Genomic DNA, 24,536 nt, shown 5'->3' on the forward strand with positions numbered 1-24,536 from the left:
GAGGAGTGAATTGAGAAATGTAGTAGGATTTTTTGGCAGCATGGAGAGAATTTTTAAAAATTTAATGAATGTCATTGAATATTATCTTAAGTAAATCACATTTGGAGGAAAACAGCAAGAAGGTGGACTCTACTTAGCAGAAAAGGTCCCTAAGGGTCCTTACACTTTTTAAGTGTTGGCATTAATTTGCCAAGACCTTATGCTACCCTGATGTTAAAGTAGGGATGCTATTTGCAGTGCCAAAATTATAGCTGCTGTATATCCTTATTGTAGTATATTATTTCACCTAACTTAGTGTTATTTATATGTTAGTTAGGCCTCGTTTGTTTCTAACTGGTACTCTTTTTCTTTCTTTTTTTTTTTTTCTATCTAGGCAGGCAGAAGTCCTGAAGGCTGACATGACAGGTATTGGCTGGCTTATTTCTTTTTTACCACATATTTTATACATTAAATTAATGGAAGGATATCCTCTTTCTTATATTACGCACAGCACTAAATCCCATCTTAGTTGCCAAAAGGGATGATCATTTACTATCTGCTTTAAATATTTATTGTTTATATAGTTTGAATTCTTGCTTAAGTAATTGTTGGAAATGGCATATAATATTAATATATGGTATACAGAATTGAATGTTACCTAATTTAATTTATATAATCACTTAATTTTTATGAAACTTTTTATTAACGATTTAAGACATACAGAAAAAATAACATACCCTATATAAACCAAAATATCTTACAGTATTAGGCTCATATCTTTCTGGGAAAATATTTTTTTTTCCTCTTGATAATTAACCAAACTTTAGTAGGTAAATCTTCAGAAAAAATATTTATAGAAAAATTCTTCTGAAAGTCCTTGAAATTGAGTGAGCTACCTTGCTGCCTTTCTTTTCTCCCATATCTTTGTTACTTTTTTTTTTTGTGAGATAGAGTCTCGCTCTGTCATCCAGGCTGGAATGCGGTGGCACAATCTCAGCTCACTGTAACCTCCGCCTCCCTGGTTCAAGCGATTCTCCTGCCTCAGCCTCCTGAGTAGCTGGGATTACAGGTGCATGCCACTACATCTGGCTAATTTTTGTATTTTTGGTAGAGACGAGGTTTCACCATGTTGGTCAGGCTGATCTCGAACTCCTGACTTCATGATCCTCCTGCCTCAGCCTCCCATAGTGCTGGGATTACAGGTGTGAGCCACTGCCCCTGGCCATCTTTGTTGTTTTAAATAATGACTGAGGTCTTTTGGAAGAATAACTGCCAGACTTAGCCATTGAAAAGAGTAGATGAGGCATGGTGTGGTGGCTCACGCCTGTAATCCCAGCACTTTTGGAAGCCCAGGTGAGTGGATCACCTGAGGCCAAGAGTTCGAGACCAGTCTGGCCAACATAGTGAAACCCCATCTCTATCAAAAATACAAAAATTAGCTGGGCGTGGTGGCATGCACCTGCAATCCCAGCTACTCTGGAGACTGAGGCAGGAGAATCACTTGAACCGGGGAGGTGGAGGTTGCAGTGAGCAGAGATCACACCCCCGCACTCCAGCCTGGGTGACAGAAAGACTCTGTCTCAAAAAAAAAAAAAGTAAATTATTCAAATACAAAATTAGGAAATACGTTGTAATCACCATATACTTATCAGTATGCCCTTCATAACAGCATATGCCATCCTAAAATGTAATAAGAGGAATATGTACTAGTGTAGTGAATCTTACTCTAATTTTTGAGTAATTTAGTTCTGCAATGAAATTCACAAAAAAAGAATTGAACAGCATACCTGCCAAGATTTACAAAGAGGAAAAGGACTATTGAAATATCTTTTTGTCAATTCTAGAGTCATTTAGGCTAATGTCCTAAGAGTTCATGGATAATCTCATGTCATCTTGTTCAAGGATAAGTGTGTTGGGGGGTAGATGGCTTATATATTTACTCAGTAATAGCTACTACTCAGTTCTTTCCATTATTAACAAATTTATCATCTGTATTGTGTATATCAGTGTTTGTTCTGAGTTACTGTATTATGCTCTTGAATTGGCATTGAAAACATAATCTGTTGTGTGATGAAAACAGAACATGGAGCAGTATCAAGCTATCTGTACCATTTACCTTTTCTTAGATATTGAACAACCTTAGTAAATAGTCTTAGGGTTTGACCTTTGTAGGGGACCTTTGGCTGCCCAGAAACTTTAAGATAACAAGTCTACTCATTTGAATGACGGTCTTGATAGATGAGAATTAGTAATCTTTTACACTTCTTTTTCTTGCCATAAGTGAATTAAAGCAGGGTTGACTAAATCTATTATTTAGTGATTAACAGTTTAACTAGGGATGAGGAGCTGATACTAAACTCTATTCTTACTAGCCTGTAAACTCTTAGGAGCATTAACTCAAATCCAGGAGATTCTCTTTGCAAAATAGGATTGTGGTGGCTGTAGATACTAATAGCAAACCTAAAGAAGAGTGATGATTATGCCATTGTGTAGCAGCAAAACCAAATAGCCCAGCTAGTTATGGAAAATACATAATTTAAAAGTCCATTATTCAGTTCACCTACTGAGGGAGCTTACTGTCAGTTGTTGCAATCATAATCCCAGTGATCGCAAAGGTTAAGGTGCTTTGCATGACTCTGGCAGACAGCAGGGCCCCAATTTTGTATTATGTGTAGTCATAGACTGACTTTCTGATTACATTCTACACCCAGTCTCTCATCTGACCTCTTTAGCAGTTTAATCCCAGTCTTCTAAGTCTTCGTTTATGTTAAATGACTAATGTGGATTGCTCACAAAAGTATCTTGGAAAACAGTCTACCACTCATTAAAATAACACTGTCATGGCTTATGCGGTCAGTATATTGAGAAAGGAGTAACAGCAGAATACCAAAGCAACTGCTGATAGTCAGCTGATGTGAGAATTCTGTAATGAAATTTGTGGGAGTTCTCAAAAAAAAAAAAAGAAACAGTTGCATTAGACAAAGAGATACAGTATGAGAGTAAACAGACCAATGTGGCAGTCCGTTACTTCAAATGAGGTGGCTTACTGTGAGGCATATAGTTTCTTGTTAGGTGAAAAGGCAGAAATACAAACCAAAAGCGAAGGGCAAACCTTCTTTTTTTTTTTTAAAGCCCTTTTCATGATGTTATTTCAAAACTAAAAACAGAAGCATTGTAAACCAGACTTAGTTGTTAGTCAAAGGTGAAAGTCATTTGAAATATAATAGTATAAAACTTCTGCAGCGTTCTATGGAATATATTTAGAGCAGATTTTGCCTTGGGGATGGAGCAGGAAGGAGTCACTGGTGTGGTATAATGGTTTTATTGTTGGGGTTTATCTATCTACTCTTATGTTTTTGTTTTTGTTACTCAGATTCTAAGCTGGGTCCAGCTGAAGTCTGGACATCCAGGCAGGCTCTGCAGGACCTGTACCAGAAAATGCTAGTTACTGATTTGGAATACGCTTTAGACAAGAAAGTAGAACAGGATCTGTAAGTATTACCTATCATTTGGGAAGTCCCTGTAAGATCAAGAATTTCACCAAGACCTTAAAACAGTTTGGTTGGTTGTTTTTCAACCTGTTGCAGAATAAGCTTTTTGAATGGAAAGAAATTCTGGTATTTTTGATATTTGGCCATTGATATTATTTCAAATACAGTCTTTGGAGGTAAGAAGAGAAATGTTTAGAGTTGAATCCTATTAAGGTCATTAGGGCAACTCTTTTAGGGCCTGTCCAAAAAAGCAAATATATCTATTTCAAATACTGAGAGTGTTTGGATTGTCTGTGGTCAGTCTTACAATTAAGCCCTGATTTAAACAAAAAATTCAAGAGTAGGCTTTAGAAAAATCTTTCTTTGGTAAACATGATTCTGTAATTTCTCTGTCAGGAAAATGTATTTGCATTGTAAGAAAAAGTTCCTCCTTTTAATTAAATAAGTTAGTAGTATTTCCCACCCCCCGCCACCCCCAGTAAAATGAAAGATTTTGTGTGTTTAGACTTTTCCACTTGTTCTTTCTATGAGGGGCAAAATGGCAGATAACCAGATTCCCAAGTGAGTAATTGTCTTTTGTGGAAGGCTTTGCCTTGTAAGTTGGAACAGGGACATTAGCCTGATAGAAATTTAAAAATCAGTTAAGAGTACTTTGTCTACTAATGTCCATTACCCTAAATGTTGGTGAAGATTAGTTTTTTCTATCATTTACATCTGTCTTAGATACTTTATATTTTTAGGAAGTCTAGTAATACAGCTAAATCATGACCATCAAAATCCTTATCCTGTGATGTTAGAGTCAAGGATAAGATGTCATCAGAAATGCTGAGGGAAGTGATTGTCCTCCCAAATCATTAAAAAACCTAGTGTTCTAGAACCTCAGAAGCTGATGTTGATAGAGAATTAGGTACTTTCCAGATAGGTTGTAAACCTCCTATCTGTGTTTGTTTCCTTTAATCAGGCCAGTAATGTCTTCCCTTTGTTTTAGTTTTTTATTCCCCACTATGATTTCCAGGTTAGAGAGTGACTGTATTCATCATAACTGGACTTAAACTGATGCCATATATAACTAGATTAATGAAAAGCATTTTATAACAGGATTTTGGTATGCCATATTTCAGCATTATATTGTTTCTTATTTTAAATAACCAAATTTGAAATGTGGCTTGTATTTCAACCTCTTAATGTTAATCACAAGAGAAATAAACAAAACTGTTAAATAGCAGTGAAACTGAACGCTCTGGGAAATAACTTTTGGGGAAGTAAGAGATATGGCTTACTATTTACAGACCCCCACCCCCCACCCCGCCCCCATATACATGTCACTTGTTAGGGTATAGTCCATCACATTTGGCACTATATGTAGAAATTTGTTAATACCTTATTTTTACTTTGATCTTGCCACCATTGTTCTGATTTTCTACTGGGATTCCTAAATAAACTCTAGTAGTTCTAAAAGATTAATAGCTGAAGCCACAATCTGATTATTCGAACATTTGGTAAGTGTTTACTAAGGTCAGTTGGATTCTACTGCATGTCTAGTCCTGTTCAAAGGGAAGCATAAAGTTATTTAAATAAATGAATAACTTTAATGCAGGTTTACTGTCTAGTGTGGTATAATTATAACAGACAGTTCTTTCTTGTTCTCAGGGGGACCAGTGTCTGCCCAGTGAGTCACTGCTATACCAAATAGAATTACATTTTGTTTTCAGCTGGAATCACGCCTTTAAGAATCAGATCACAACACTACAAGGCCAGGCAAAGAATCGAGCAAATCCGAATCGAAGTGAAGTTCAGGCAAACCTTTCTCTGTTCCTAGAGGCAGCTAGTGGCTTCTATACCCAGGTGAGTTCTGCATGGTATACCAGTTTTCTTACTATTAGTGGCAAATATTCTGCTCTTTGTATACGTCTTAATGCACGTAAACAATTCTTGTAACCACTATGCGGGCCATCCAGGGATTGATCCACCTATAAGCTTTTCTTTTTTGGAGACAGAATCTCACTTTGTCACCCCAGGCTGGAGTGCAGTGGTGCCATCATGGCTTCCTGCAGCCTCAACCTCCCTGGCTCAAGTGATCCTCTCACCTCACCCTTCCCCAGTAGCTGGGATGAAGGTGCACGCCAACACACCTGACTAATTTTTGTATTTTTTGTAGTGATGGAGTCTCAGTATGTTGCCCGTGCTAGGCTTGAATTCCTGGGCTCAAGTAATCTGCCTACCAAAGTGCTGGGATTACATACCTGAGTCACTTGCCCAGCCTATAATCTTAATGCAAATGTCCATAAGACCTTTTAAAAAAAAAACGCTATGCTTTTAAAAAGGTTGATGTTTAGCTTAAAGGTTGGAAGTTTAACTGTATGAATAGAAAAGGGATATAATTGAGCACAAAGCCTTAGTGAAACAGTGGAAGTAGTCAGTTACAAGTGGTATTAGAGGAAATGTGAATTTGTGGATATAGCTATAGTCATTAAAATAATAGCTATGTCATGTCAGATAAGAAATAGTCAAAATTTGTAATATCAAGTGAGTTTTCATAGTATTATTTATACAATGGAATTTATCTGGATTTTGAGATGTTATTCAACTAAGAAGTAAACTAAGAAGTAGAGTAGCGTTTCCTCTGTTTGAATAATAAGCTATTATTCATTGTCCCCAGAGATTTTTTTTTTCCTTAGTCACGTCCTGATAGAACTTCTAAATCAGGCAAGGCAAAAGAATAAATCTTATTTTTGGCCATGGAATTTTCTTTAAGCAGCATCTGTTAGAAAATTACCATTTCATCCATTTGTAATAGCATTTGTAATTAACAAAATTTTTGTATATAAATTAGTATCTTTATAACGAATGTTAAGACAGGGTTTCGAGAATCTTGCACTGAAAGAAATGTTTGGCCAGTTCTCACTATAGTACTGCTTGACCATTGCTGCCTACATTTTGGCTTCATTTTGATTTTATCATCTCTTTGAATGAAGAAAAAAGAATCTCTGCTGGGTGTAGTGGGTCAGGCCTGTAATCACAACACTTTGGGAAGCCGAAGTGGGAGGATCACTTGAGCCCAGGAGTTTAAGCAGGTTGTGGTGGTGCCTGCCTGTAATCCCAGCTACTCCAGAGGCTGAGGCAGGAGGATCACTTGAGCCCAGGAGTTTGAGGCTGCAGTGAACCGTGATTGTGCCACTGTACTCCAGCCAGAGCAACAGAGCAAGACCTATCTCAAAAAAAAAAGAATCCCTGTGTTGGAACAGTTCAAATAACTGTCACTTCTGAGATTATTTATGTTTTGCTTAGACTAAAACATCACAGTTCTCTTTTTTGAAAGAACTCAAGTATGGTTCTTAGTCTCAAAATTTATTTTTGAATTTATGCCAACTTTTAGCAGCAACCAAAAAGTTGATACTTTTGGAGAGATCGGGATGCTTCTGGAGAGAGGGAGTGGTCCTTAAAGCAGATGTTAAAGATTAATTCATTTTACAAGTAGCTGTCAAAAGGCTACTCTTTGTAAGGCACAATACTGGATTCTGAGGATATGGGGGGAAATTAGAATCTTTACCTTCAAAGAAATATCTAGACTAAATGAAAAGATGGATACATTAATAGGTATGTTTGTTTTCTTTTATGATTGTAAAAATAATGCATACCAATTTCAAGAAATTTGTGAATTACACAAAGTCCCAAAAAGTTCATTAATCCTCCCATTCTGGATAAATTACCACTTTAATATATACTCTTCTTGTGTTTTTGTACTTTTTTACATACTTAAGACCACACTATATATCCATTTTTGTATCTGTTTTATAAACATAATGTAAGCTTTTCCTTGTTAACAGTTTGATGAGCATTTTTTTGAATAAAGCATTTTCTTTAATATTGTATTATTTCCTGAAGACCAGTTGTTCAAATTGAAATCATTAGAAAGTTTAAAGTGAAAATTTAAATACTGTTGACATCATTTTGTTGTTTTCCCAAAAGGTCATCATTTATAACATTTTTCACTGGTTTCTTTTGTTGTCCTTTCATTTTATTTAGAGTTGTTTCAAGTACAGAAGTTACCAGGATTGGTTTTTTTTTTTTTTTTTGCAATACCTTTTCCTTTGTCCATAGATAGTGCATATTTAATAATGAGGGAAAAATCACATTTAAGGAAACAGATATTATAATTCAAATCTTAACATTTGGAAACAACACCAATGTTCTACAAGAGAATAATAGTTAAATTATGGCATAACTGTAGAATGGAAACATGAAACGATTATAGGTTGGTATTTATCAAGATTTTATAAGATGAAAAGATTGTTTTGTTATTAAGTGAAAATCATATAAAATTATATATATATAATTTGATTCTGCATGTTAATTGAGTAGTCTCAGTTTAGTGGGATATTAACGAAAATGGTAACAGTTTTTTCAGAGTCACTGCTTTCAACTCTGCTCTGTTGGATTCCCAGATTCCCATCATTTCTTGGACAGATTCTATAACATGCTGGTTGCTTTCCATTTTTGAAGGATAATTCAGTTTTAAAACCTTAGTTTTGTTTCTGATTCAAATCTCGTTTCCTTCCCCCCATGAATAGAAGCTAGAACTGGGAACATGACTAAAGTAGGGGGAGTAGGAAGGAGGTGGTGCAGCTGGCTCTGGTGGGGGGGAGGGGGAAGGCATCCACCTTCTGCAGTACATTTTTATAATATCCATTGTACAGATTGGTTTGTCATCTTGAAAAATGATTCCTAATCTTTTTTCGTTACATGACATACATGTGATATATTCCCAAGGGTTTAACTAGACATTCATTGGTAAGTCAAAACAGATCTGTAAGGAAGTAAAGAAGGAATCATCATTTTTATTGAGGGAGTATGGTATTTGTAAAAACATTTTATAAGCAAGGGAATAATAAAATCATTTAAATGTCTCAAAAATTGTTTTTTAAAGGTAAAATGTGGATACTCTTTGAAATTAATTTTTTAAAATTTTTATAATAAGCATTGATTCTTCCTGACTCAATTCCACAGGCAGTGGGTTGAGCAATTATGATAATTGTAGAATAAGCATCAATGAACTTCTTTATTTTCACATTATGATATCAGTTAACAACATTAATAGGACTTTTCACTTGTTTTTTTTTGTTTTTTTTTTTTTGAGGCAGAGTCTTGCTCTGTTGCCCAGGCTGGAGGCTGGAGTGCAGTGGCGTGGTCTCTGCCACTGGAGTGCAGTGGCGTTCACTGCAACCTCCGCCTCCTGGTTTCAAGCAATTCTTCTGCCTCAGCCTCCTTGGTAGCTGGGATTACAGGTGTGCACCATCACATCCGGCTAATTTTTGTGTTTTTAGTAGAGAGGGGCTTTCGCCATGTTAGCCAGGCTGGTCTCAAACTTCTGACCTCAGGTGATCCTTTGCCTTCCTAAGTGTTGGGATTACAGGTGTGAGCCACTGCATCTGGCCTCACTTGCATTTTTATATTGTCTTTAATCAATAATTGAAACAGATAATGGTGTTACTAACAGTAATATTCCACTAATGTTTCTTGATTACATGCAGTGCGTATTTAGCACCAGATTGAGAAAGTAGACAAATTCCAGATTGTTGTATGGCCTTATAAGCTAAGATGAGTTTTGAGTTTTAATTTTAAGTATAGTTGTAGACTGGACATGGTGGCTCATTCCTGTAATCCTGACACTTTGGAAAGCTGAGGTGGGAGGATCACTTGAGACCAGCCTGGGTAACATGGTGAGACCCCATTCTACAAAGAATCTAAAAATCAGCCAGGCACAGTGGCGCACACCTGTAGTACCAGCCACTCTAGGAAGCTGAAGCAGGAGGATCACTTGAGCCCGGGAGGCTGAGGTTGCAGTGAGCCGTGTTTGTGCCACTTCACTCCAGCCTGGGCAACAGAGTGAGACCCTGTCTTAAAAAAAAAAAAAAAAGGAGTTGCAAGTCATTGGAGAGTAAGCAAAGGAAGAACATGATCAGATTTGCGATTTTAAATGATAACCCTGGATAACGGGGTCAGATATGGAAGCTAGCTGTGGAAGTTAACTCTATTAACTCCTATTGGCCATGCTTGGATTAGATGGACTGGATTGAATTTCTGGAATCAGAGTAAAGGAGGAGTCAAAGCAGATACAGTTATCAGTGTGAGCAGCTAGTTGAATGGTTGTACCATTTACTGAGATGGGAAACACTAGGGGGAAAGTAGCTTTTTCCCTGTTAAAGTAGATGCCTGTTTGACATCTAAGTAGAGATGCGAAATAAGCAATTGAATAAACAAGGTTGGAGCCCAGTGGAAACATCATAAAATCATAAAAATTTTTTGATTGTAGTAAAGAACACTGACTTAGTCAGATGGTAACAGATTTAGCACAGGAGGAGCCACCATTGCAATCGAGAAAATGAGAGAGAGAAGGTGCATTGGAAGCCAAGAGAAAAACATCTGAATAAGGAAGGGAGTCATCAGCCCTGTAGAGTGCTGCTGAGAATTAAAGATTTAAAGTGACCAATTAGATTTGACAACATGGAAGTCATTGGTGAACTTAATGAATACCGTATTTCTTCATTTCTAAAACATTTTTTTCATATTTTAACATATATGAAATAGAGATAACTTTATAACAGATGACAAGTGACCATATAGCTTGTGGTTTTTTTCTCAATATTATATAAGATAATGGTTCATCTTACAATTTATGGTGTCTTTGTATTGATGAAATGTAACTTCAGCAAAGTGTTGGGGATAGAAATCTGATTGGAGTGGATTGAGAAGAGACTAGTACTTGGTTACACACAGTAACATTTTCTGTGAAGATAGGTTTTAGGGTTTTTTTTTTGTTTTTTTTTTTTTAAGAGACATGCTCACTCTACTGTTTTGGCTGAGTGCAGTGCTTGATCATAGCTCACAGAAGCCTCAGACTTCTTGGCTCAAGTGATCCTCTCCCACCTCAGGCTCCCAAATACTAGGACTGCAGGCGCATACCAGCTACTTGTTTATTTTTGTAGAATGGAGTCTCACTGTGTTACCCAGGCTGGTTTAGTTTTAACTTCTTAGCTACCATTTTTTAAAGCATGGGGCTTAAAGCAGAACAAAATTCCTGGTCAAAGTAAAGACATACCATTCTGCTGTAGGTTGTTTTTAAACATCAAAGAACAGAACGGTAGCCTTTATTCTAAGAAAATAGAAACCAAAAAGAAAGTGTAATCACTGAGTTTCCGTATTAGTTTAAAAGGTAATATTCTATACCTTCATAAGAAATCTTTAATTCTTGGCATGGAATAAAGAGCTGAGGAGACACGGAATAGTGTAAAACTTTCTTGATAAATAGGAACCCAGAAGCTGTTCTAGTACTGCTCTAGGGCTAATTGTGACTATTTGGACAAGTCACTACCTCTGGTGCTTAGCTTCCTGATTGTAAAAAAGAGAGTTGACAAATGCTTGTAAGTTCATTTTCCAGTTTTTTTTTTTTGTTTTTTTTTTTTGAGACGGAGTCTCGCTCTGTCACCCAGGCTGGAGCGCAGTGGCCGGATCTCAGCTCACTGCAAGCTCCGCCTGCCGGGTTTACGCCATTCTCCTGCCTCAGCCTCTCGAGTAGCTGGGACTACAGGCGCCCGCTACCTCGCCCAGCTAGCTTTTTGTATTTTTTAGTAGAGACGGGTTTTCACCGTGTTAGCCAGGATGGTCTCGATCTCCTGACCTCGTGATCCGCCCGTCTCGGCCTCCCAAAGTGCTGGGATTACAGGCTTGAGCCACCGCGCCCGGCCCATTTTCCAGTTTTATAGGTCCATGATTATGATTTGGGAAGAACTAGAGGCATTAATTCTTCAGCTACAGCCTTAGGAATATCTCCCAGTCAATACTTCTGTACAATGAAGTAGCTAAGTTGTTATCAGACTGCGGAAACTACTACAAAGTAATGTACATCAGGATCAACCTATATGAAGGTAGGACATTGTTTTGTTCAACTTATGAAACATCTTTTTCTCTTCTTTAGTTCCATCGTGTTGCTGCCTCTAAACCAACTAGAGCTCTCTTTCCCAGAATCTTTGAGCCAGTAGGAGCTTTTCTGTCTTACATCACCACTTAAACTCTTGGACTCAGGCAGAAATTTTATTGCAAGACATTCTACATGATGTTCCAACTATAATTTTATTTATTTTTTGTGATCTTTCTTTTTTGTTTTTGCTAGATGTGCAGCCTTGCCTAGTTTTCCAGTCTGTTTTCTGATTATCTGTTGAAGTCAGTTCTTTAACCCTCTCATGTTTATTAGTTATCCACTTTTGTTTTTTAGTTTTTTTCACAATATATATGTGTGTGTGTATGTGTATATATATATAGATATATATATATATATATATATAGTTCCTACCCTGTACCTTGTGCTTTTTCTATTTCTTAACCCATCCCATTCAGGACATTAACTTATTTACCCTATCTTTTTATTTATTCATTTTATTTTATTTATTTTTTAAGACGGGGTCTCTCTCTGTCACCCAGGCTGGAGTGTGGTGTATATCATAGCTCACTGTGGTCCGGAACTTCTGGGTTTAAGTGATCCTCCCGCCTCAGCCTTCCAAAGTACTGGGACTATAGCACTGCATGCCACCACACCTGGCTAATTTTTTATTTCACTTTATTTTCATTTTTATATTCATTCATTTATTTATTTTGTAGAGACAGAGTCTTGCTTTGCTGCCCAGGCTGGTCTTGAACTTCTGACCTCAAGTGATCCTTCTGCCTTGGCGTCCCAAAGTGCTCGGATTACAGGCATGAGCTACTATGCCTGGCCTTGTTTACCCAATTTTATGTTAGTGAATTTCTTGCCCGTTACAAATGTGCAAGTATGGAGTAAATAATTTCCATGCCCAGTGAGAAAGGGTGCACAAAATTTATATTTAGTTATGGAGGTGATTTTTATCTTAGTAAAAAGGTGGCATGATTCAAATCATTCTGAGTTGAGCCCTTTAGGGTGTCTTATTTTGTATTTTGAATTCTGCACATGCTAGAAGGAGTGGTGATAGAATCAAAATGTTTCTAATTCTGTAACCTTTGTCCAGTCGCTTGATTATTTCTGCTTTCACATCCTCATCTGAAAAAAAATTGAGCTTTATACCTATGTGTACTGTGTTGCTACTAGTTTATCACAAGGATAAAGTGAGACAAATTTATCAGATAACCTAGGGAAATATGTTATAAATGTGGAATATTATGTTCGTTATGTTGTGTATCATGTTGTCTCTCCTTCTCTCCTTTCCCCTTTCCCTCGCTCCCCTCTTCTCTTTTTGTACCTGACTTGCCAATTTAGCTACAAGCTCTTTAAGGAAACATGTTTTCTTATTTATCTTTGTATCTTTCTTGTTTACTGGTGGGGGGGGTCTGATACACTAGCACATACTTGGATGAATATAATGATATTTGAATGACTATATTTGTAAGTAAATATTTGAATTACTGTGATGTAAATATTCTTCACAGTGTGAAGAACTGTGTGCAGGCCAAGAAATAAACCCTTGGCAAGCAAAGTGGGAGGAGAAAAGCCTTTCAATGAAGGAAACTGGAAAGGAGTGATTGGAAAGATACAGAGAGCTAGAACAGCTCAGTAATCCACCATAAGATCAGATGTTATAAGTGCAGCAAAGAGGTCCGATAAGATGATGTCTGAAAAATATCCATTGTATTTGGCTATTAGGTAATCAATTGTCTGATAGTAGTTTCAGCAGAGTGGTAATGGATGGTTGGGTGAGAGGAGGGAGAGGGGTTGTGTGGAAGCCAGATCATAATGGATGAAAGAGTAAATAGAAATTGAGAAAGCGGACATGAAAAGTGTGGACTCCTTTAAAGGCATTTGGTTGAGAAGAGGAAGAGACATTAGAAGGTTGCTATAAAGTTAAGAGGAGAGTGTTTTAGCTCTGTTTTGTTTTTTGTTCTTGTTTTTTTCTGTGGCAGACATTTAGTGTGTGTAGGCCATAGGAAAGAAGCATGAGAAGTTGAAAGTAGATGAAAGAATGGAGAGATGGGAGACCGACAGGAGCTAGGAAAGAATGTAGTGATAGGCACACACAGGCAGAAGAATTAGCTCTGACTAGGAAGAAGAACCCCTCATACTTTAAGAACAGAGAAGAGAGTAGGTAGGAATGGATAATACAGTAAAGATCTACACTACCGTGAGATTTGTTGTATATGCAAAGACGTGAATTGGCATATAGCTTAAGAAAATGAATTGCAAGAAATACCTAAAGTCTGACAAATACCTTGGCTTGCATTTAAGTCATATTTGTAACCCAATATTTAATAATTTTTGCGTTTCTGAGAATAGTAGTTTTCCTTGCTTGCTGAATGTGTCAGAAAATCCTATCCAGTTAAATAATCTTTTTTTAAGATGCTGCTCTATGCACATCCTAGATTGCTGTAATACTTGAGAATTCAAAAGGTATGATTTATAATGAATGATACTAGTTATCCTATGAAAGATTACCATATAATTTTTTTTTTTTTTTTTTTTTTTAAGACAGAGTCTCCCTGTGTCGCCCAGGCTGGAGTGCAGTGGCATAATCTCGGCTCACTGCAACCTCCACCTCCTGGGTTCAAGCTATTCTTGTGCCTCAGCCTCCCCTTTAGCTGAGACTACAGGTGCTCACCACCACACTCAGCTGATTTTGTTTTGTATTTTTAGTACAGACGGGGTTTCACCATGTTGGCCAGGTTGGTCTCAAACTCCTGACCTCAAGTGATCCACCTGCCTTGACCTCCCAAAGTGCTGGGATTACAGGCGTGAGCCACCGTGCCGGGTCTGAATGATTACCGTATAATTTTCATGCAGTTTTTTTTCATATTTCAGCAGTATGTGGTACTAGGTACACATCTTACAGTTTATAAACTTTGCTTTTAGAGCACTTGTGACTTACTACTAAATTTTGTTTGTTTTTCTTTCAGTTATTACAAGAACTGTGTACAGTATTTAATGTAGATTTACCATGCCGTGTGAAGTCTTCCCAGTTGGGAATTATCAGCAATAAACAGACGCATACCAGCGCCATAGTGAAGCCACAGTCTAGCTCCTGTTCCTATATCTGCCAGCACTGCCTCGTCCACCTTGGAGACATTGGTGAGCCTTTGCTGTGAAGGAATTGATAATACATTCGTCCTTTTCTTTGGAATAGTCATAGAAAGAAACTCTTTTTCCTTTAAACTGAGCATACACACACAATTTAGATTGTCATAAGAAGAAACTATAAAATGTATTCTAAGGAACTTAAAATTTCTCAATGTTTTTGTGATTGGCAGAGCATCTTGAAGAAAGTAACTTTCATATTAAGATTTAAATTTTATTCCGACTTTATGTAATTTATGTAGGCAAATAATGAACAGCAAAAATGTAATCAAAGCTTAATTTTTAGAAGTGGTCCCATAATACTTTCTAAATTAAATGTACTCTTTTGGAATAAATGAGTTTTATAAATTACTCCTTCTGAAGCGAAATTGCCTTCTTTCTTTCTTATCAGTGGACTAAAAGTTGATTTTTAATTTTGCTTCCTTTCTAAAGTTTAATTTGTGTTTCTATTATATGTATTTTATCTGAGAATATTATGTAACTTACTTATTCTTGTTCATTCCTTTAAGGTGATCTAGAAAGGTTGTAAAACAAATTAACTATAGGATTATGTTTTGCTTGTCCTCAAATAACAAAGAATGGAGAACATTACGGCTTTTAAGTTTGAAATTTTAGATTTCTTAATATTATAAATCAGTGGTTCCATGAGGAGGTCACATCAGAGTAAGCAAATAATTTGGCAGGGAGATTCATTGATACTGTGTTTAGGTTGTTTTGCTTTAAATATATTCTTTGCACACACATACTTAATATTGCGATAGGAATGAGGCATTTTTCAAAATCACTTTATATAATACTGAAAAATACATAATTTTCAGATCATATTGTATAGTGTATTTTGTTTTGTTTTGTTTTTAAGTGCCATATAACTCACCCCTTCTTGTGGGCCGGCTCCAGGTCACCAGCATAGTCCATAGTGGGAGCTGGTGATGCATGACACTGGAGGACCTGAAAATGGGGTCTAGGTAAGCTTTAAAATTGGTTACATGCTGAATGTCCCAAATAAGGAAGGCTGATGGACACTTCACACATAATCCTATAGTTAATTTGTTTTAAAGTATTTTCTGTCTTTAATTTTAAATTAACTTTAATGTCTTTATTATCTTTGGAACTTACAACTATGGCTGTTTTGGAAATACTACCCTACTGTTTGTTTTTTGGGTTTTTTAAAATGAATTTTCTTCTTCTTCTTAGCTCGATACAGAAACCAGACCAGCCAGGCAGAGTCCTACTATAGGCATGCAGCTCAGCTTGTCCCCTCCAATGGTGAGTGGGCCTGTCAACCTGAGATTAACCGTGACACTTGGTTCTGTATAACAATGTGGCAGATAACTCAGGGCTCACCTTTGAAGTTTTATGAAAGCAATAAATGTTGAGTTTTGTTATTGTCATGTTTTCCATTTAACTGTGCATTCCATGTAAACTAAAATGAATTTCTTTTTTTTACAAGTAAAATGACTTTTATTGTCAGTAAAGCAATATAGATAGAATCTCTTAATGTGATCTGATATTGTTTCTACAACTCTGGCTTCCTTAATTGCTTATAGAACAATTATTTCTTTAGATACCACCATTTCCCCCCACAGAAAAACAATCTATTACAATACTAAAAGGTAATCTTTTAATGGCCCCAAACTAGACATTAGCAGTAGTTCTTGAGTTAAATAAATTGCAGCAGATATTTAATGATTTAAATCATTCTTACTAAGACATTGAAATTCCTTTAGATTCTAGAAAGAGTCTAAAGCAGGGGTGGCGGTCTGACCCCACTACTTGTTTCATATTTGTCTATGGCTGCTTTCACACTACAGTGGCAGAGTTGAGTGGTTGTGATAGAGACCCTTTGGCCTACAAAGCTGAAATTATTTACAATCTAGCCCTTTCTGAAGCCGCTCTCTACCCTAATAGTGACTGTTTAACCTGTATATGATAGTGTGTACCATCGCTGAAGTGTGCTGTTATACCTTATGCTGGTTTGCAATGAGGCAGTCATATTTACCTTATAAAAATACTCCCCATTGTTTATTTGAGTATTTAAACACTGATCATTTGTATTCTTACAGCAAGACTTTGTCACCCTTGGGGTTACTCCAGAATCTTAACTTTCTCCTGTAGGTCAGCCTTATAATCAGTTGGCTATCTTAGCTTCTTCCAAAGGAGACCATCTGACCACAATTTTCTACTACTGCAGAAGCATTGCTGTGAAGTTCCCTTTCCCAGCTGCCTCCACTAATCTGCAAAAAGCACTTTCTAAAGCACTGGAAAGGTAGGGTTGATTTTTTTTCTTTCCAAGAGGACTTTGTAACCTGGAGCCTTAATTCTTCATAATTTGGTTTACAGAAAATAACGGCCTATTCTTCTCTTATTTCTAAACATAGATTTGTCATAATTTGTGTATAGTTACTGAATTTCATCCAATCAATATCTGATTCAGTCCCAGTAAAAGAGTACACAGGCTGTTAATACTGACTCATCTTGAGTGTGTTGCAGTTGAAAAATCAGTCAAATACAGAATTCTCTTTTGTGTGTCAAGTAATAACTTGTTTTAGCAAGCCAGTGCCTCCTTAAGGAGTTGTAGCCATTTTGCTGCTTAAGATTCATGGAATTTTTTTCTTTCATTTCAGCCGAGATGAGGTGAAAACCAAGTGGGGTGTTTCTGACTTCATCAAGGCCTTTATTAAATTCCACGGTCATGTGTACCTGAGTAAGAGCTTGGAAAAGTTGAGCCCTCTTCGAGAAAAATTGGAAGAACAGTTTAAGGTTAGGTTTCAGAAATAGAGAATTTTTGTCTTGTCTAAATCAGGAAGCATAAGATTTGGAGGAAACTGACTCCCACTTTTTGTAGTTACTTAACTGTGTGAACTCTTGGTAAAAATTATATTTGAAGTATGTGAAATCTTTGCATTTATCATCCCTTCAATTTAAACTGAGGTACAGTCTGTATAAACAAAAATAACATAGCAGTGTTTTCACTTGAGTAGCTGCCGTTTGACAAAAATTATCAAAGTGGAAAAAAGTAAATAACTCCTCAGTTTTGAAACTACTCCTACTTTTGATGGTTTGTGTATTCTTACATATGATTATGTTACCTACTTTATAGATATTGGCCTTCTCCAAACCAAGTTCATTATTTTTACTGTGCTTGCCTTCATCAGGATTGTGGTAGTTTGAATGAAAGGAATGAGAGTTTCATTTAACAGAGATATAGTTTACTAATTTGAAGAGAGAATGTTAACTTTCATTCTATTTATGTATGTATAAATGATCTTTTATTAGTATGTTAAGATATTAGCAGTTTAAATGTAGTATAATGCATAAAATAAGGAGAAAGTTGAAAGTATTAACTTTTTTTTCAGTTCATTCAATAAATATTTGACTATTCATCAGTCACTGTTTTAGGCACTGGATTAAACAGTAAATGACAATTTCAAAGAACATTTTATATTTCTTGGTTATTTCTAGGTATCTATATACTTGGGTAATTGTGTGTAACTGCTTCATAGTATTTCTGTAAGTTCTCTAAAAGTCAGACATTTTAAGAGATTGTAGAACTTGGACAGTTAAGGTGTAACTTAGCCAAAAAGAGTCAATACAAAGTAGTTTTTACAGGTAGTCATTTTTTGGTTGACTATGTGCAAGATATTATAATAGATAATTATGAATAGCAATAGTTTGTTTTGTTTTAAAATATACTTAGCCTGTGACATATGATTTATAGGATTGGGTGTGTGAAAAGAACAGCTAACTTTGTCATGTCCTAGGCTGTTCAACCTGGAAAAGAACAAACAAGTCTAAATAGTTTTCATAGTAAGAATTCAGACATGTGAAGGATTATTTGGAAAGAACATATCTGTATCTTTCCTGAGGTCAAAACTAAAATCTTAAATTTTAAGTTGAAATGTATCGGGGGCTGACCGTGGGATGTTGTGGATTTCCCATTTTGGAGAGCTTAAGAGTCAGATTGACAGCCATCTTTCTTGGATTATTTAAGTGCAGCCCTACTAAATAGGGGATTGGACTAGAAAACTTCTTGAGATTGCTTTCAGCTCTGGTTTTGTGAAATACTCTCTAAATTGGTGGTGGTGGGTGGTCCCTACCTTAATGAGATCTTCACTAAGTAAGTTATTCTAGTCTAGAAACCTAGTAAGTTTTGCATTTGGTTCAGCCTCAAACACTAACACTCTCTTTGCATATATATTTCTGTATGTGAAGTTCTGGTGAGTGTGGGTGGGCAGTTGCTAAAATATACTTTGAAGTATCATTCCAGCACTCTAAAGTTAAACATAGTATGAGGCAGATCTATTTGAAAGCTTACCCAGTGTTGAACTAGAACATTGCTGGAGTGAAATTTTAACATAGTGGAGTAAAATTTCCGAAGTATTTCTGAAGCATATGTAGATAATTAGTGTCATCAACATGTATGCTTCAGTGTTTCTAACAACCTTTAGCTACTAAGCAGAAATGTTTACCAAGTTGAGGTCCACTAAGGGATTTAAGGCCTGGGATCTAGGAATTGAGATGTAATACATTTTCTGTAAGTTAAATGTAGGCTGTTTGTTAATGGTATTTAGTTCAGTATATTTCTCAACTGTAGTTGAAAGTTTGAGTAGCAAAAATCCTCCTTGAAAGACTCTACAATACAATCTAAATTTTAGGAAATTACAACTGAATAACTTCAACCTTATTTCTGAATGGATAGGTTGTTCATTCACTAAGTGTTTATTGAGTACCTGCTATGTACCATGCACTTTTCTAGGCTTTTAGAGATATGGGGGAAAACATGACAAAGTCTGGACCTTCATGAACTTACATTATCATTTGTTAGTACTAGGGTGTATTCATATTCATTAATACTTCTGCGCATATACTAGAAAATTCTTTAATGGGCTGTGACCCTCTTCAGTAGGATATTGCCTTCTAAAATTAATGCCAGTGGATTTATAGATACAGGAAATACATTACCATATTAGGCGTATAAGAAACTGCTTTTTGAGAAATACAACTACATATTCTCATTCTATGCCGGTATTATTTGAATAAACGCCAGCTTATTTAGAAGGCTAGTTGTAGAAATTGAAGGAGAAAGTTTGTGGGAAAATTCTAGAGAAGAGACAAGATTTCAGGAAATTTTGAGGAGAGATTAATGCTTGATGTCTTTGGAAAAGGGCTAACCATTCTAGACATATACAATGAAATGGCAGATTGCAAGAAGACTGACAGTTGTGATAGAAAGAGTTCACATAGAAGGGAATTGTATTCTCTAATGGTAATGTAAAAGACTTCCCTCTTAGAATCATAGAGCTTACTATGGCGACTTCAGGTTCTTTAACTATGTAAATAAAAACAAAAATCTCAGAGTAGTCTGGGCAGAGAGAGCTGTAAGTTTCTGACATGGTAGGATCTCCTGTCATTGCTGGTAGAACTATAAGTAAAGATTATCTGTTTTCCACCATAATGCTAGTGATGATGGATCCCTGCTTTCTGCAAAAATTTCCCCTGGGGATAGAGGAAGACTGGCTATGGCTAAAGTATAGGATGAAACTAGGAACTTCTGTTAGAAAAGTATTTTTACCTGCAGGTAAAACAATTGCAGATATTAAAGTGGAAGGGTAATTCCATTGAGACACCAACTGAGAGCATCTGGGTGATTGTTTATAATGCTGGCTAACAGATCACTGTGAACAGAGTTATTAGAGGGTAAATGAAATTTGATGATCACGCATATACTTCTCTAAGAGGGGAAAATACCAGTTGATAATTTGTAGAAGTACCTATAATACATCTGAATGTTGTTTTAGTATGTCATTTACCCTGTGTTCCAGAATATGTACTTGCTATGCCTTGTTTATAAAATAAGTTTTAATGTATCAAGCCTTTGAAAGAGTAAATTTTATGACAAATCTAGGAAGTCATGCTTTATGTACTAGGAATTCAAAAAATTATTTTTTGAGTCTGTTGCTTTCTAGTCATTGGTCCCAGTTTAATATTTTAATATGAGTACATCTTGTATAAAACAATTTCTAAAGGATTAAGATGTATAAATTTATGGACGAACACTCAAGACTTTTCTCAGGTCATATTTAAAAATACATAGTTTCCTAGGGGAAAAAAGTTTGACAAACAACTCAAACAACTCTGTGGTGTCTAGATTAATTCATTTCAAGACAAAAAGTCAGTTTGGGAAATAATTAGACCCAATCAAAATACTGGGATTGAGGGCAGAACCATTTACTCATCTGTAATTGTATTACACATGGTGGTTCTAAATGCAGACTACCAGTTTAATTCTTGTGTCAAAGATGGTTCCTGTTCTTGATAATATATGCAGTACGTCTGTCTTCTTTTACAGAGGCTGCTATTCCAAAAAGCTTTCAACTCTCAGCAGTTAGTTCATGTCACTGTCATTAACCTGTTTCAACTTCATCACCTTCGTGACTTTAGCAATGAAACTGAGCAGCACAGTTATAGCCAAGATGAGCAGCTATGTTGGACACAGTTGCTGGCCCTCTTTAGTGAGTATTGAATTACTTAACATGTGCCATCTTTTTTGAAAAACATCATCTTAGGCATTTCATCAATGTAGCAAAGCACAGTGACATAAAAAAGCATAGTGTATGTTTTACACTGAATCAGGGGTTCATAATAACTTTCAACCCCAAGTTCTATCCTTTTATCTGCTGATACCCCCTCATCAAGTTGTATGTATAACATTTGTAATATGGGAAAGAAAGTGTGTTTTTAGAAAGAAGCTGTAAGTGTTAAACAGAATATAGTAGAAGGCACATAATATTTTTAATTTGAACTGGCACAGTTTCATATTTCTTATATTTTTTGAATACATTTTTTTCTTCAAGTGTCTTTTCTTGGCATCCTGTGCAAGTGTCCTCTACAGAATGAGTCTCAGGAGGAGTCCTACAATGCCTATCCTCTTCCAGCAGTCAAGGTCTCCATGGACTGGCTAAGACTCAGACCCAGGGTCTTTCAGGAGGCAGTGGTGGATGAAAGACAGTAGTAAGTATTTTTAGAATTTCATGTTAACTTGTGTGCTTTGTTTGTTTGATATCCATAAATATGTAAAAACTGCCTTCTAAAATACAACATTTGAACAATGGAAGACTGTATTTTCTGCTGACTCTCGGGAAATTGAACTGAAGGCCTCTTTGTATGCTTTTCATTTGTTTATTTGAATTCTTCGTTTGAGGCTTAGTCTTAAGGATTTGTGACTCCCTATGCACTCCCTTGTTCTCAGTTGCTGTCCTGGGGAAAAGTTGTTTTTCACATTTTAAAGTGAACTTGAAGTAAAACCAGTTTGTTTCTTACCTATTACAGTATTCCCTAATTTTTTTGTTTGAGTTGAAGGGAAGAGATTTTTATTTCTTCCATTTTTTTCTATACATGAACTGTTTGATGTTGCCTTACAGTAACACTCAAGTTGAATAATGTTTATTTGAAGCATAAAGATTGAAAGTTATTTTGATTCTCACTATTTTCTCTGTCATCTCTACTCACAGAAATTCTGACAGCTCTTAGGAACCTTTGATTTTACAATGACAAATGAAAACTTTCAGTGTACCTTTGATTATAGAAATAAATACTTCCAAGGTCGCTTGGCACCAAATAGGTAGTTTCTCCCTTGCGTATTTTGATGGTATAAGGAGAATCTCTTTGAAAGTTTTGCTTTGTGGCCCAGCATGTATATTGACTAAGGTCACAACTTAGAAAATGCCTTTTTTAAGCCACATTTAAGACGCTGTGGTCCGGGCACTGTGGCTCATGCCTGTAATCCCAGCACTTGGGGAGGCTGCGGCAGGCAGATCACTTGAGGTCAGGAGTTTGAGACCAGCCTGGCCAACATGGTGAAACCCCATCTCTTTTACTTTTTACTAAAAGAGTATTTTTATACAAAAGATTTTTTTTGTATTTTTATACAAAAGGTATTAGCCGGGCATTGTGGCATATGCCTGTAATCCCACCACTTCGGAAGGCTGAGACAGGAAAATTGCTTGAACCCAGGAAGCAGAGGTTTCAGTAAGCTGAGATCGCGCCACTGTACTCCAGCCTGGACTACCAAGTGAGACTCTGTCTCAAAAAAAAAAAAAAAAAAAAAGGCCTTATGGTCTGTCTGCTTCATAATTGTCTTTTCTTTCATGTAGCTATAAGCTCTTTCCATGATATATTGACATTATCATGACTAGAGTTTAGGAACATAGCACAGCCTACTACATATATCTCCTTTAATGTTAGCATAGGTTTTAGTAATACAGATTTTCAGACATTGCTTCCTTGCACAGAATTTTTATTTCTTACCTAGGCTATACAGTTTTTCTACTCTTGTATACTCTAGAACTCAAACTTATGTTTAATTCAACATATTATATCAGTAATGTTACGAAAGAAGAACTGCATGTTTTACCATTTGCTTATAGAGTTTTTATGTTTATGAGCAGGGATTGTTACTTTCACTGTGTTTTGTTTTTTCTTGTTGTTGTTCCTGTACAGTGATCCTTTTGGCCCATTCCATATATTCCCATTTCTTTTCATGGCAAAAGATGTTCAGCCAGAAGGAATAGCTTTATTGGCAAACACTTTTTCCCTCCATTTTTTTTTTCTGTCATTTACTGTTTCCTCTTCCTCCTATCAGATTTACCAAAATCTTTAGAATTATGCCCTTGCAGGTGTTTCCTTCTATCTTAAATTATGTTAGTACTCATTTTAAAGACTAGCATGGGATATCTCTTTAAAACTGAAGATTTTCCTTATATGTCTGATACATTAAAGTTATAATGTTCATTTATATCTTTTAAGTAATGGAAAAACAATGACTTTTGTGAACTTAGAATTGTATATATATTCAAATAATATTCAGTTTCTTATATCTGAACCTTCTCAATTTCTAGAATTTACTTTCCCTTGTACTTTTTTGAGAACATACTCTCTTAAGCTAATGAATACATGGAATAGTGATTTTCCTTTGTGGAAAATAGTTATAGGGTAAAGCAGTATATCATTAGGTCATCCACTCATGCGCTTTTTCTGCAGTGTTTTCTTGAGAGCTTACGTTTCATGAGAACATTGTACCAGTATAATATTCTTTTTTAGATTACTGACCTTTTTTTCCAGCTATCTCATATCTCCAAAGGTTTGTAGCAGACTGTTATTCTTCAATATTTGTTTATATATGGTATATATTTGTTGATATTTTTAAAGTAGCATATTCCCATATTTCAGAGTGTACAACTGTCCCAAATAGTTGTTAACTTACAATTTTCCATAGTGTGATTATTTACATCCAGTTTCTCTATCCTGGGCACTTCACCTCATGCTTTTCTTTCTCTTTCTTTTTTTTCTTTTTTTTTTTAATAAAAGTTGGTTGATATATATTCAAAGGTAAGCTTCATATTAAGGAGAATGTGATTAGATACATGAGTCTACTGTAGGAAAATCAAAATCAAAGTAATTGTTTCCAGGCCAAAACCAAATTATTAAGCTAATTATTTTAACCAAATAATTTTAAGCAACATGGCTACTTCCACCCATCACATCTATTCCTCACCCCAGCAAATGAACATTCAAACTACTTGGATTTGTCTCACTTCAAAAGTTTTGCCCTGTCATATATATTACATCAGATTTATAAATTGCTCTTATGTTTTAAAGATAACAGATTTTGATACAAATGTTTATATGTAAAGTGATATTTATAAATCTATATCCATAATGGAAACTTTAACATACCTGACTCAGGAACCAAGGACACAGTTAACAAATACATATATAGAACTTACTTCTGAGTAGTGGAAAGAATATGTTCTAATATTTTATGTGTAAGCTTTCACAAAATTTGTGTATTAGGAAACAGAGTTTAGAGTTCAGGCTGTTGTTAAAATGTGGATTTTTTTGTACCATGAAAAAAGAGGTGTTATTGGTTTGAACAGGGAATGTGATTTGTGTGGTATAACCATACCCTGTCATAG

General features: G+C 35.9%; 1 protein-coding gene across 50 annotated transcripts in view; it reads left to right on the forward strand.

Moving 5' to 3' along the window:
• SMG7 (SMG7 nonsense mediated mRNA decay factor) overlaps nt 1-24,536 on the forward strand; it is an 87,028-nt gene that overhangs the window by 38,875 nt on the left and 23,617 nt on the right. For 41 of the 50 annotated variants that reach the window (XM_078001227.1, XM_078001275.1, XM_078001218.1 and 38 more), the window contains 9 exons: nt 374-405; nt 3,353-3,470; nt 5,183-5,315; nt 14,385-14,556; nt 15,757-15,828; nt 16,678-16,828; nt 17,187-17,322; nt 20,912-21,074; nt 21,417-21,573. In XM_078001227.1, coding sequence (XP_077857353.1) covers nt 374-405; nt 3,353-3,470; nt 5,183-5,315; nt 14,385-14,556; nt 15,757-15,828; nt 16,678-16,828; nt 17,187-17,322; nt 20,912-21,074; nt 21,417-21,573 — 1,134 coding nt within the window. The remainder of the gene's footprint in view (nt 1-373; nt 406-3,352; nt 3,471-5,182; nt 5,316-14,384; nt 14,557-15,756; nt 15,829-16,677; nt 16,829-17,186; nt 17,323-20,911; nt 21,075-21,416; nt 21,574-24,536) is intronic. The other 9 variants (XM_028851314.2, XM_078001344.1, XM_078001323.1 and 6 more) reach the window with 2 other exon arrangements.

Source organism: Macaca mulatta, chromosome 1 (genome assembly GCF_049350105.2).
Source record: "Macaca mulatta isolate MMU2019108-1 chromosome 1, T2T-MMU8v2.0, whole genome shotgun sequence".
NCBI lineage: Eukaryota > Metazoa > Chordata > Mammalia > Primates > Cercopithecidae > Macaca > Macaca mulatta.